The 13987-nt window shown below is 38.9% G+C and overlaps 1 protein-coding gene across 1 annotated transcript; it reads right to left on the bottom strand.

Annotated features, from left to right (window-relative positions):
• Positions 1-1900: 1900 nt before the first annotated feature.
• Positions 1901-13768, bottom strand: LOC128605852 (L-threonine ammonia-lyase). The gene is made up of 11 exons (XM_053621657.1): positions 13126-13768; positions 10425-10770; positions 9886-10002; positions 8988-9229; positions 8441-8606; positions 6573-6672; positions 6321-6396; positions 5248-5373; positions 4672-4839; positions 2607-2664; positions 1901-2387 (listed from the first exon to the last, which is right to left on the bottom strand). The coding sequence occupies exons 1-11, from the start codon at positions 13227-13229 to the stop codon at positions 2289-2291; spliced, it is 1602 nt and encodes a 533-aa protein (XP_053477632.1). The 5' UTR covers positions 13230-13768; the 3' UTR covers positions 1901-2288.
• Positions 13769-13987: the final 219 nt, after the last annotated feature.

Consider the following 13987-nt stretch of genomic DNA (forward strand, 5'->3'; position numbering starts at 1 on the left):
GTCAGCGAGGAGAAAATAGGATATTCTCTCTCTCTCTCTCTCTCTGTCTCTCAGCCTTCATAATATATATACTCACTGGCGATTTTATTAGGTGTGCATTCATGCAGTTACTGTACACTTCCTGTCAGCTCAAACCAGTCTGGTCACTCTCCTCTGATCTCTCTCATCAACAAGGTCTTTCAGCCTGCAGGCCCTCCTCTCACATGATGGTTTTTTGTTTTTCACGCCATTCTGTGTAAATTCTAGAGACTTTTTGGTGTGAAAAAACCCAGGAGATCAACAGTTTCTGAAATACTCAAATCAGTCCATCTGGTACCAACAACCATACCATAATCAAAATCAGAGATCACACTTTTTCTTCATTCTGATGTTTTGATGTGAATGTTAACTGAAGCTCTTCACCTGCGTCTGCATGATTTTAAGCATTGTGCTGCTGCCACATGATTGGCTGATTAGATAATTGCATGAATATACAGGTGTTCCTAATAAAGTGGCCAGTGACTGTATATTAGGAACACTGCAGATAAATGACTCTCTTTTATGAATTCTAATATAACAATACGTGGGTTTTAGTGGTTGGTAAACAATATACAACACAGTAGGAGTGATTTTCAATGCTTTATATTCTTTGTACATCTAAACTGCCTGTACATCTGCAGCATAGGAGTGCTTATCATGCCTTTGCCCTTTATTCATTATACACAGAGGAAAATGAACAAATGCCTCTTAATCTTTTTATTCTACAACCCCAATTCCAAAAAAGTTGGGACGCTGTGTAAAATGTAAATAAAAACAATGCAATGATTTGCAAAGCTCATAAACCCATATGTTATTCATGATAGAACATAGAAAACATATCAAATGTGTACACATTTTTAAGAAAAAATAAGGTAATTTTGAATTTGATTTCCGCAACACGCATCAAAAAGGTTGGGACGGGGCAACAAAAGGTTGGAGGAACAATTTGCAACTGGCATTTTGCAATTGTCAACAGGTCAGTAACATGATTGGATATAAAAAGAGTATCTTAGAGAGTCAGAGTCTCTCAGAAGTAAAGATGGGATGGAATCTGGATGGAAGCATATGTTGCTCTAAAACCTGTATATACCTTTCAGCATTGATGCCTTTCCAGATGAGCAAGCTGCCCATTCCATAGGCACTAATGCACCTCCATACCATCAGAGATGCAGGCTTTTGAACTGAAAAAGCTGGATGGTCCCTCTCCTCTTTAGTCCTCTTTAGTTTAGAGGACGCAGCGTCTATGGTTTCCGAAATGAATTTAAAATTTCGATTCGTCTGACCACAGAACAGTTTTCCACTTTGCCTCAGTCCATTTTAAATGAGCTTTGGTCCAGAGAAGACAGCTGCGTTTCTGGATCATGTTCACATACAGGTTCTTCATTGCATGATGGAGCTTTAACCAGCATTTGTGGATGGCATGATAAACTGTGTTCACAGACAATGAGTTCTGGAGGTGTTTCTGAGCCCATGCAGTGATTTCCATTACAGAATCATGCCTGTTTTTAATGCAGTGCTGCCTGAGGGCCCGAAGATCACGGGCATGCGATATTGATTTTCACCCTCGTCCCTTGTGCACAGAGATTTCTGCAGATTCTCAGAATCTTTTGATGATATTCTGTAGTGTAGATGATGAGATATTCATAGTCTTCACAATTTTACATTGAGGAACATTATTCTGAAATTGTTCCACAAATTGTAGACACAGTTTTTTGCAGATTGGTGAACGTCTGCCCATCTTTACTTCTGAAAGGCTCTGCCTCTCTAAGATACTCTTTTTATACCCAATCATGTTACTGACCTGTTGCCAATTAACCACCAGCTGTTTGTTTTTAGTAACACTTACTTTTCCAGCCTTTTGTTGCCCCTGTCCCAACTTTTTTGAGACATGCTGTGGCCATAAAAATAAAAATTACTTAATTTTTTTCTTAAAATGGTACATTTACTCAGTGTAAACATTTAATGTTTTCTATCTTCTATTGTGAATAACATATGGGTTTATGAGATTTGCAGATCATTGCATTCTGTTTTTATTTACATTTTACACAACGTCCCAACTTTTTTGGAATTGGGGTTGTAATTAAATCATCTACTTTAACACATATGAAACCATTAGAACTATATAGTTCACATTAACACTGTGAATCTATAAGTGTGTATCTATAAGAACTGTTGTTGATGCGTGTTTTAGTCTGTAAAAGGTATTGATGATGTATGTTTTTGTGTGAGTTTGCGTACGCATGATCAGAGCAGCAGTCATTATGATACATTCACCGATCCAACCATTGCAGAGTGGGGTAGAGATCAGACAGCGTCCTGCGTAGATGGCAGTTCTGACTCTTATCCCTCAGCTCCACAACACACTCCACCTGTTCAAACACACAGCACAGCCTTGGCCAAAAAATGTTTTTCCGGAATAAGCAACACTGTTAATAGGATACGAGTGTGCTGTTTAGTTCTGTGGAGTGACTGACTGCTTAAGCCTGTACAAGTGACCGCATGATTGACATCTTTTAAGCCTCTGTTACGTAATGCAGACAGGAAATGAAGACAGGGATAGACTGTTGACACAGGAGAAGATTTCTTACCTGTACTTTGAAGAGATCTATCCTGTCACTGTACCTCCTGTGGCAAATATCCAACAGCCTGAAGAAAAATATGTGCAAATATCAGCAACAAGTGAAACAAATAGCTAGTCCCTGTGAAACAGGTCTAATCAATAGCATTTTCATATTCAGTGCAGCTCTTGTGTTGGATTTTCTTTTTCTTTCAGTGACAAAGCAATAACATATTTATTCACTCTATTCAAGGAACGCTTATGTGTTTAAACTACGATTGATGGTCATACTTCATACATAAGCTGCATGGCTAATATACACTATATGACAAAAGCTTTGTGGACACCTGACCATCACACCCATGTGGTGCTTCCTCAAACCGTTGCCACAAAGTTGGAAATGCAATTACTGTGTTCATGGGGCGGATATGGCTCAGGTAGTAGAGCGGGTTGTCCACTAATCGTAGGGTTGGCGGTTTGATTCCCAGCCCACATGACTCCACATGCCAAAGTGTCCTTGGGCAAGACACTGAACCCCAAGTTGCTCCCGATGGCAAGTTAGCACCTTGCAGTGTAAAAAGTGCTATATAAGTGCACCATTTACCATTTTACCATCATATATCTTAAGTAGCTGCCTTAACCTGGTCAGGATCATGGTGGTTTAAATGACTAATATAGTTTAGAAAATAGACCCAACTAAGTTTGTTGGAAAATATTGTGTGCAGATGCAATACAAGTAATAACTGCAGGAGTGAGCAGGGTTTGTGACACTTTCTGTGGGTGATTATGGGGTTGGTCAGTGTTGTCTGTGGGAGTGGGTAGGATTGATTTAACTTTCTGCATACTTTCTATGGTAGTGACAGATTTTGCTGTCCACTATCTTCAAAAAACAGCTAAAGACCCACCTCTTCCATGAGCATGTAACTATCTCCCAAAAATGGCAACCCCACATTACAAAAAAAAAAACCTTACTCGCTCTTACACCTCTACTCTGCACACTTTGCTTTTCTAGAACTCAATTAAAAATCATGTACAGTAGCACTACTTGTATTGTTCTTCCCTTGATATATCGCTTTGCTTGTATTTCCTCATTTGTAAGTCGCTTTGGATAAAAGCGTCTGCTGAATGAATAAATGTAAATGTAAATGTTTTGGTCAAGTCTCTGTGGGAGCATATGGGATTGGAAAACTTACTAAAGGAATGGATGGGATTGGTCAAGAGGGTCTGCGGGAGCCAATCGGTCAGAATTCCTTTGGGAACAGGTGGGAGTGGGATTAAAAAACAGTCCCGTGCACACCTCTACATGGCGAACCTGATCTAGGATGTGAGTGCGTGCATATACACATTGGCACATATACACAAGTAATACCCACATTTGTTCAACATACTGAATTATTCATTTGTTTTATAGTACCATTCTGGGTAAACTCTAGAGACTGTTGTGTGTGAAAATCCCAGGAGATCAGCAGTTATAGAAGTACTCAAACAAGCCCATCTGGCACCAGTCATGCCACGGTCAAAATCACTGAGATCACATTTTTCCCCCATTCTGATGGTTGATGTGAACAGTACCCAAAGCTGCTGGACCGAATCTGCAGGATTTTATGCATTACACTGCTGCCACATGATTAGCTGATTAGATCATTGCATGAATGACTAGGTGTACAGGTGTTCCTAATACAGTGCTCAGTGAGTGTATAAATCCATATCTCAGCTGGGATGGGTTTAATAAATATTTTACTCAAGCAAATAAAGAGCCTGATGTGTGACACTAAAATAGTCATTAACATAAACAAAGGCTGACATATGGTTTCCCTGAAGCGATAAAAATGCATGGCAGTGATGTACAAATGCGATTATAGAGAATCATATTTACGCATATTAAGACACTCTAATGGGTGTTTTACTGATAGATTCTTATATTTTCTCATGGTTACCAGATTATTCTTTTCTATTCCCTGTACAATCACATGAGAATGGTTCTGATGATGATAATTAATCATTGAAGATAAATTATTGCTGTCAATCCCCAAGAAGTTGCTCTACAACTATAATTAACTGTAGACTGGCTGCAAAGCCATCTCTTTTCCTCTGACCTGACATCTTCCCGAGCCAGCATACTCAGCAGTTTAGCCATGTCTCCTGGCCCATCTCCCAGCTGAACACTGAAGCGGCTCATGCGGTCGTCCAGCACCAGAGCTCTTTCTACACACTCCCTCACCAAGTCCAGCTCCATGTTAGCACTGGCAACTACCACTGCTACTCTGTATGGGTCCACACACACACACACACACGCACAGTTGTTGACAGCTACAGAAATAGTCCTGATATGGTACTTCAATACTGAGTTGTTTAGAAAATATTATTTTATTTTACTCCTTAAAAGATGATGTTATTAAAATGATGTTGATCCAATCTGCAGTATATTAAAAAAAAAAAAAAAAACACAATTGTTTCACAGAATTTCGATAGCATGTTGTGTCTTATAATAGCTTTAGCATGTAGCATAGCGGTATAATTCTCACTTCAATGGCATGTTATTTCTTATAATAGCATTATAATGTAGTATAACAACACTGTAGTGTCATTACATCATTATCTCACTACAGTGCTGATCCAATTCAGGATTACTCTCAATGTCTGGCCATTAAATGATTTGTAGTGCAGCTCACCTTTTACCCTTTAGCTCTGGAAGCTGACCAGCCAAGATGGCTGCCAGCCCCATGGCTCCCTCTGTATCTACAGTGGTGTGCTCATACTCCTGAAACCTCAGCATGGCCATCAAATTGTCTTTCTCTCTATGGTAAGAACAATAAATCATGATCGAGATTTTAGCTTTCATTTATGGTACTCATAATGCGCTCCAACCTCTAAAAAGAAACTGGTCAGCCTGTTGATCTGATCCAAATCAGGTTAATACATCTTTAATGTGAATGAGCAAATCACCATCAATGCTAGCAAGTTAAATTATGTAGGGGAGATATTTAGAAAACAAGCTAACAAGTTTAGATTAGCAGAATGTCCTGTGAATGTTGCGGTTCTAGGGACTTACTTTTGGTTTCTAGAACGTTCAGGCTGTTCAGGTTTTCTTGGTCTGCTGAAACCATTCTTATGTAGCACTTATGTATTCCTACTGTGTTACCTCACTATTTGTAGCTGTAGGAATGTTAAAACAAATGTTTCTATTATGGTTTTAATTTTAACTGGGAATGTTGGGCCGCTTTGATCAATCTTATTGTGAAGCTGTGTGTGAACGTTTTGGTTGGTCAAGCTGAACAAAATCTACTCACATGCACATGTTGATATGGCTGGTTGAAGCCAATCAGCTGTAAAGTACCAGTGCCTTCATGTCAGAGCTAAATTTGTATTTAGTTATCCCCACAAAATTCCATAAAAGGCTAAACTCACAGAGAGCTGAAAGCAGCAAATGCTGTCTTTTACACAGCAGCATTTCTTTTGTCCTCATCTATTGGCTATCCTTATTTGTTTTCATTTATGGATTGCTTTCTTCTAAGTCACTTATTCAATGAGTTTCACAAAATTTGGTGAACTAGTTAATTAGCTTGCATTCAGCTTGAAAATGAGGCCCATTGTGTGAGCCACAGTCTAAAAATGAGACAAACCATGTAATTGAATGTTAAAGCCTAGTTTTCTTAGAACCTTCAGGATACCTTAAATGATATTCATTGTTTTTTGTTCATCTTTTTAAACAATTTGGTGCTTTGAAAAAAAATAGAAATTGTACCTAACAGAGATCATTTTATCCACCATTTTCTTGGCCATTTGCAAAGTGTGTGCTCCCAAAGAGTGCTGCGTGAAATCTGTGAAACCAAGCGAGACATGAGACATGTCTGAATGTGGAACAGCCCATAATAAATATATTAGGGTGAAAAGAGAAAGAAGAAAAGATTTAGGATAAAATATAATTTGTTAGCAAGTGACAGATTTATTATTATTTTTTTTATATATATATAAATAGACAGGAGAACACACTTACCTCCATAGAGCTTATTATTTGTTTTGTGGGAGAAATCAGTGGCAATAGAATCTATTTTGAGGGACTGTAGCAGAAGTGGAAACTCCTCTGGCTCAACACCCTGTCAAGGTAAAAAAAACAAGCTCTTGGATGTGATAATTCATCAGTGATAATGGCCCCTACATTTTTTTCTCTGGGCTCAGTGCTATATGATTAATGCCTTTTTACTGATCATTTGCTATAAACATAATTATATGTCTAGTAATAATAGTCGTACCCATTTAACATATACCCTACCAGATGTATAGCTAATTTTTTAAACTATATGAGTAATAAGTTATTAAAGTTATACATTTTCCACATTTTCACTGCAGTTCTTCATTCAGCAAGCAGTAAATGAAATGCCACCTACAGTGCTGTGAAAAGTATTTCCCCATCCTGATTTCTCCTGTTTTTGTGTATAACTCATATTAAATAGATTCAGAAAATAAAACAAAATCTAAGATAAAACAAAGGTGACCTGAGTAAACACAAAATACAGTTTTTAAATGATAATGTTATTTACTGAAGCAAAAAAGTTATCCAATATGAACTGGGCCTGTGTGAAAATGTATTTTCCCCCGTAGTTACTAATTCCCCAAATCTATGAAACTGCATTCATAATGGGGTTCAGCTGGACTAGACACAACCAGGCCTGATTACTGCAAACCCTGTTCCATCAAATCAACACTTAAATAGAACTTTTCAACAGCATGAAGTTGGTTAAAAGGTCTTACCCTGAAATTATGAGGAAGAAGGTGATTGAAATACATCAGTCTGGGAAGGGTTACAAAGCTATTTCAAAGGCTCTGGGACTCCAAAGGACCACAGTGAGAGCCATTATCTCCAAATGGAAAAACTCTGCACAGTAGTGAACCTTCCCAGAAGTGACAGACCTTCCAAAATTCCTCCAAGAGCACAGCAACTACTCATCTTGCATCAATAAAGGTCACTGTTCATGACTTCACTATCAGAAAGACACTGGGCAAAAATGGCATCCATGGAAGAGTGGCGAGGTGAAAACCACTGCGAATTTCACAAAACACACTTTGATGATCCTCAAACCTTTTGGGAAAATGTTCTGTGGATTGATGAGTCTAAAGTGGAACTGTTTGGAAGACAGAGGTCTCGTTATATCTGGTGTAAACCAAACACCGGATTCCACAAAAAGATCATCATAGCTAAGGACAAGCATGGTGGTGGAAGTGTGATGGTGTGGGGATGCTTTGATGCTTCAGAGCCTGGGCATCTTGCAGTAATTGAGAGAAATACGAATTCTGCTCTCTAGCAGAAAATCCTAAAGGAGAATGTCCGGTCTTCAGTCTGTAAATTGAAACTCAAGCGCAACTGGATTATGCAGCAAGACAATGATCCAAAGCATAGGACTAAATCCTAGTCCTGGAAGCAAGTGAAAGACTGATCTGCAGTTATCGGAAACATTTAGTTGCAGTTATTGCTGCTAAAGTTAGCACAAGCAGATTTTAAGTTTAAGGGGGGCAATTAGTTTTTCACAGTGGCTGTAGGTGTTGTATATTTGTTTTTGCTTTAATAAAATGAAACCAAAATTAAAAAACTGTATTGTGTGTTTATTCAGGTTGCCTTTGTTTTATGTTGTATTATGTTTGATGATCTAAAACTATTGAGTCTGAGATACACAAAAACAGAAGAAATCAGGATTGGGCAAATACTTTTTCACAACACTACATGTGGTGCTCGTATAGTGCTCATTAATTTGACTGTAAACCATCTGTAATCTCAGAATCCATGGTAACACATAAGAGTAAGCCTCAAAGGACATAAATAACAAAATTGACTGTGTGTATAGTGGATAGAACCTTGTTCAAACATACTATGACTGAGATGCGAGGGTTTAGGTGTTTGATGGCAGCTGCAGTCCCAACCAGCACTCCGCTCTGTCCCCCAGCAGGCACAATGACTGCGTCCAGCTTGGGCACTTGATCATGGAGTTCTATGCCTACTGAACCCAAACCTGCCAGGTACACTACACTGTCATCCCTGCAAGGTGGAGAGGGAGACAGATGGATAGGTGGATGAATCAATGCTTGCATGAACACCGAAAAAAAAAACACTAAGCCAAATTATTCAGTGCTAAAATGCTGATGCACACTCATATATGTATATATATGTATATATGTGTGTGTGTGTGTGTGTGTGTGTGTGTGTGTATATATATATATATATATATATATATATATATATATATATATATATATATATATATATGTGTGTGTGTATGTCTTTTTGATATAATTGAGAGAAAAAAGCCACTTGATTTCTCATACACCTAACTGAGGCTGCTGGCATCATAATGATTGGGATACTGCATGCTGAGATGCAGTAGAACAGATGGATGAGAAAAAGCTACTAGGTACTCACTCCTCTAGGCAGAGGTAGCCGTTCTCCTTGGCCAGATGGCGGGCATGGTTTTGTGAGTCTCGTGCCGTGCTGCCGTAGGATATTACCATGGCCCCATAGTCCCGGTACATGCGCAGCCGTGGTGGGGAAATGTTCGCAGGCATTATGACAAAGACTGGGATTCTCAGCCCCACTGCATGGTGAGCCACCGCCATGGAGAAGTTACAGTCTGTGGCCACAATGATACCTTTCTTCTGCTGGTCCTGCAAAGATATGCAAAACTTTCAGAAAGTTTGTAGCCTTTTATTTATGTAAAAATTGCATAAAGAATTGTGTCAATTTGGTTTAAACCTAAGCCTAATTGAAGGTTTCCTAATTTTTAAAATACATCTTAAGGATATGCTTGGAGTAATGGTAAGTCTGAAATGGGGGCAAAATGGTTTGATCCATAATGAATGGCAACAGATTTTTGACCCTTGGGGTGCATTGCTGGCATATTGGAAGATTGTGGATTGATATAATGATTGCAGCCAGCTACACAGCAGGTGTAATGAGTTCTTTGTATATTATTTATTCATTTGCAGGAACCACTTCATCCTGCTCAGGGTTGCAGTGGATCCAGAGTCTATCCTGGTAACACTGGTGTGAGGCAGGAACACATCACAGGGCACCATGCACACCTGGGGCAATTTAAGTGTAGCCATTGCATCTACCTGTATATTTTTGCTTAGATGGTGAAAACTGGAGATCCCAGAGGAAACCCACATAGAAACAGGGAGAACATGAGCTCAGGATTGAACCAGGGACCTTGCAATTTTCCTTTAATGTGAGCTTATTGAAGCCTTTAAATGTTGTTTACTGAGTCACCCAATTCTTCTTCTTCTTTTTTTTTTTTTAAATAAAGTGAAGCAATCTTTACCTGTTTTAGTGAGGAGAGCAGATACAGAACTCCTCTCTCCTTTACTGAACCTGTGTAGTGGAGGTACTCTTTCTTCAGATAAATCTCCATACCATATAGTTTGGATAGTCTAGAGTACTGGAAAGCAAAAAGAAAAGTTGTTTGGTGTGCATCAGAGTTGAATGATGGTTTGTCTGTCCAGGACCACTGAATGTTTTTCTACTGAATGCTTTTCATTCTTCTTAAAGTCAGCTAAAGTTTTTACAGCATGAAAACCAACAAAACACAACCCTATCCCAGACTACCCTCCTCCTCCTTCTCCAAAAACATGTTTCTAAACTGAAAATATTTTTGAAACACAAACTGGCCTCCATTTATGTTTACATTTGCTGTTTAGACAAAAAGTTGAGTAGCGCCAGAATATTGTTTGGATGAAGTTGTTGGGCTGGTTGTTGGTATTACAGGCTAGAGAATATCATGTCAAAATATTTATACAGAATGTGACTCATGTAGGTGGCCAGTTCTCAAATCCTGCTAGAAATGGAGTTAGGTTGACCTACTGTGCAGGGGGTCTTCTGAATTCCTGACTGTTGGATATTTAATGCTGCTGCACTGATGTCCTCAAAGCCAAGGTACTCAGCAGGAGGCTTGGGTGCAGGCTTGTAGTCCTTGTTGCTTTTGATGGAAAGTTTAGGAGGTGCCATCTTGGGCGCTTCTATCACTTTGGTCTTAAAGGGTCTCACATCTCCATTCAAGTACTCTTCAGCACCAAAGTCTCGTAGACGCTCTGGGCAGATGAGGGTAGGTCGACGGGTAAGGACTCCATTGCTGATGATGCCATCTTTTTGGCACCGGCCATCATGAGTTGAGCATGTCTTCATGTTGCTGCTCAAATGCTGATCATCACTGATACAGAAAGATATAGATCTTTGTTAGTGGAGTTTTCATTCCCTGAATCATATTTTCATTTATAAATTAAGACAATGTAATGCATTTGGTTGGAAAGATAAATTAGTGACTACCTTGAAACGAACTATAGCTGCATCTCAAAAAAATTTTACATCATGGAAAAGTACATTTTTTCCCTGTAATTTAATTCAGAAAGTGGAACTTTCATATATTCTAGATTCATTACACATAAAGTGAAATATTTCACACCTTTTTTGTTTTAATCTTTGATGATTATGGCTTATAGCTCATGAAAATCAAAAATCCAGTATCTCAAAATATTAGAATAAAGAATTTATAATACAGAAATGTTGACCTGAGAAGAGCTCTAATCAGCTAATTAACTCAAAACACCTGCAAAGGTTTCCTGAGCCTTTAATTTCTCAGGCTGGTTCAGTAGACAACCACAATCATGGAGAAGATAAAAGTAAATTTTGCATTTCATTTGGAAATCAAGGTCCCAGAGTCTGGAGGAAGAGTGGAGAGGAACAGAATCCAAGTTGCTTGAAGTCCAGTGTGAAGCTTCCACAGTCATTGATGATTTGGGTGCCATGTCATCTGCTGGTGTTGGTCCACTGTGTTTTCTCAAGTCGAGGGTCAATGCAGCAATTACCAGGAGATTTTAGAGCACTTCATGCTTCCATCGGCTGACGAGGTTTATGGAGATGCTGATTTCCCTTTCCAGCAGGACTTGGCACCTGCCCACAGTGCCAAAACTACTAGTAACTGGTTTTCTGAGCATGGTTTTACTGTGCTTGATTGTCCTGCCAACTCGCCTGACCTGAACCCCATAGAGAATCTATGAGAGACACCAGACCCAACAATACAGAAGAGCTGAAGGCTGCTATCAAAGCAACCTGGGCTTTCAGAACACCTCAGCAGAGTCACAGGCTGATTGCCTCCATGCCACGCCGCACTGATGCAGTAATTCGTGCAAAAGGAGCCGCAACCAAGTATTGAGTGCATAAATGAACATATTTTTCAGAAGGTCGACATTTCTGTATTATAAATTCTTTCTCTAACATTTTGAGATACTGGATTTTTGATTTCCATGAGCTGTAAGCCATAATCATCAAGATTAAATTAAAAAAAAGCTTGAAATCTTTCTCTTTATGTGTAATGAATCTAGAATATATGAAAATTCCACTTTTTGAATTAAATTACGGAATAAAAATGAACTTTTCCACGATATTCAAATTGCACCTGTAAATAGTGACTATCTCTGGAACAGCTGCCAAGAAAGATTTGATAAAGACAGTGATTTATGAAGACAATGAAAGGAAGAGATAATCCTAGGGATGCACTGATCATATTTTTCCTATTCCCATTCCATTATCGATATTTTACCAGAGATAGCAGAGTGTGAGCTGATGACAGATGCTAATCTGATAATGATATTCTTATTGTAAATTTCATTGTGAATTTCATGTGATGCTGAGTAGTAGATTAAAGTGTTGATATCATAAAATATGCTTATAAAAACCTTCAATTGGTTTTAGTAATTGCTTATAGTAGCCAAAGAAAATACCACCAGATAGCATGAGTTTGTTGCAAGATTTTTAATGTGATCCCAGTCTGGTGCACTTCTCAAGATGTAAACTCTCCCAATATCCAGTCAGCTCCGCTCTTTTCCCAGAACTGAATTCTCACCACATTCTCATTGTCCTTCAAAAAATTGTCCTCCAGTGCCTAAGTAAATAACCTTTCTGGGCATTCTCCATTTTCATCTTTTTTGAACTACATTGGTGTTCAAGGCACATTTTAAAATCTTGGTTTATATAACTAAGTAAATAATGTGACAGGAAAGATTATAAACAGAAAGACAGGAGTAAACATCTCACACTGTGGAAATAAGGAGGAGAGTCCTATGTTTTGGAACATTAGGGAAGTGCAGGGAGAGCTTGGAAGAATGAGATACAAGAAGACAAGGATGAAGGTTTAGGCTTTGGTAGTAGCAGTTTCTTGTCAAGATGTAACCCTTATTGGTGGTTTAACGTTAGAAGTGTGGGGATGGATGATGTGTGTTGATGTTTTTGGGTAGATAAATCTTCTAGTGAATACCCATACAGTATATACAGGAGCTGAAACAGGGAATGCCTGCCATAGAGGAAACAGGGGCAGGATGTTTTTGGGAAGGTGTAGCTGACGGGTCAGTATGAGCACAGCCAGGGAGGAAACAAAGGCTGGTAAGAACTACAAAAGGAAGAACTACAGAGTCTCTAGAGGAGGTGATGTAGTGAGAGGAACGTCTTACTTCTGGGAATCTTTGAGGTTTAGAGACTCTCTATGCGTTTGAGATTTAGAATTTCCCACCTGTGCCAGAAGGGGTCGTACTCCTCACTGTCACTGAATCCCCTCCGTGCTGGTAAGTTCTCTCCCACATAGTTTGTGTAGAAAAACTGTGCAGCAAAGTTCATTCTGAATCTTGGATTATTGAGTTATTGAGGCAAGAGGTCCAGTTCTTATCTAGTGGGTAGGAACTACAGAAGTAGTTACAGCGTTCTGGTCTCCTCACTCTGGTGTACTGCATGGCCCTAACTTGGTCTGTGAGACTATTTAAGGAGGGATTACCAATAGACAAATACCAGCCTCTTCCTGGGCTCTGTGCCTCTGCTGGCCAAGCCTTGGGCTCTATTCCTGTCTCGGTCCCGGTTTAAACTGAGCTGTGACGTGGGATGATCAGACACTCTAACTGGATAGATAGAGACTTAACGCTTATGAAACAAGGTTCTCAGGTCTCTTTGGTATGGACGAAAGCCTGGATAGTCATGAAGAGAGAACGTTGCATTACACTGTGTAGCAAAGATGGTTTTTCATTTCCCTTTCCTATTTCTGCGTTCTCCTTACTGTGCCTATTGTAAGACTGTTACTGTCTGTGGGTAGTTAATATCTGCAACTGTGTGTATGTTCTCAAACAGGGAAGGAGCTCAGCCAAATGATGTTTAACACAGAGAAAATAAATTTTTGGAACAAACAATATCATCATTGTGTCCTAAAATGGTCAAATTGTCAAAAACACTTTTTTTCAGTCCACATTTTCTATCCCCCTTTTTGTTTAGCATAGACACTACAAGTAAATAAGTTGTTTTTTTTAAACAATATATACAACAATCAGTCCTTTCCAATGGATTGCTGAAGTATTTTCTGTATAAGAACTATAAGAAAATGTGCATTG

The sequence above is a fragment of the Ictalurus furcatus genome, chromosome 3 (assembly GCF_023375685.1).
Source record: "Ictalurus furcatus strain D&B chromosome 3, Billie_1.0, whole genome shotgun sequence".
In the NCBI taxonomy this organism is placed as follows: Eukaryota; Metazoa; Chordata; class Actinopteri; order Siluriformes; family Ictaluridae; genus Ictalurus; species Ictalurus furcatus.

Excerpts from the sequence above, each read along its gene's own strand:
- LOC128605852 (XM_053621657.1), bottom strand. The coding sequence starts at position 13,229 with ATGAACTTTGCTGCACAGTTTTTCTACACAAACTATGTGGGAGAGAAC. Across the intron at positions 6,673-8,440 it reads ACCCTCGCATCTCAGTCATA|GGTGTTGAGCCAGAGGAGTT; the intron begins GTATGTTTGAAC and ends TTACCTTGACAG. Across the intron at positions 2,665-4,671 it reads CTGGCTCGGGAAGATGTCAG|GCTGTTGGATATTTGCCACA; the intron begins GTCAGAGGAAAA and ends ATTTTTCTTCAG.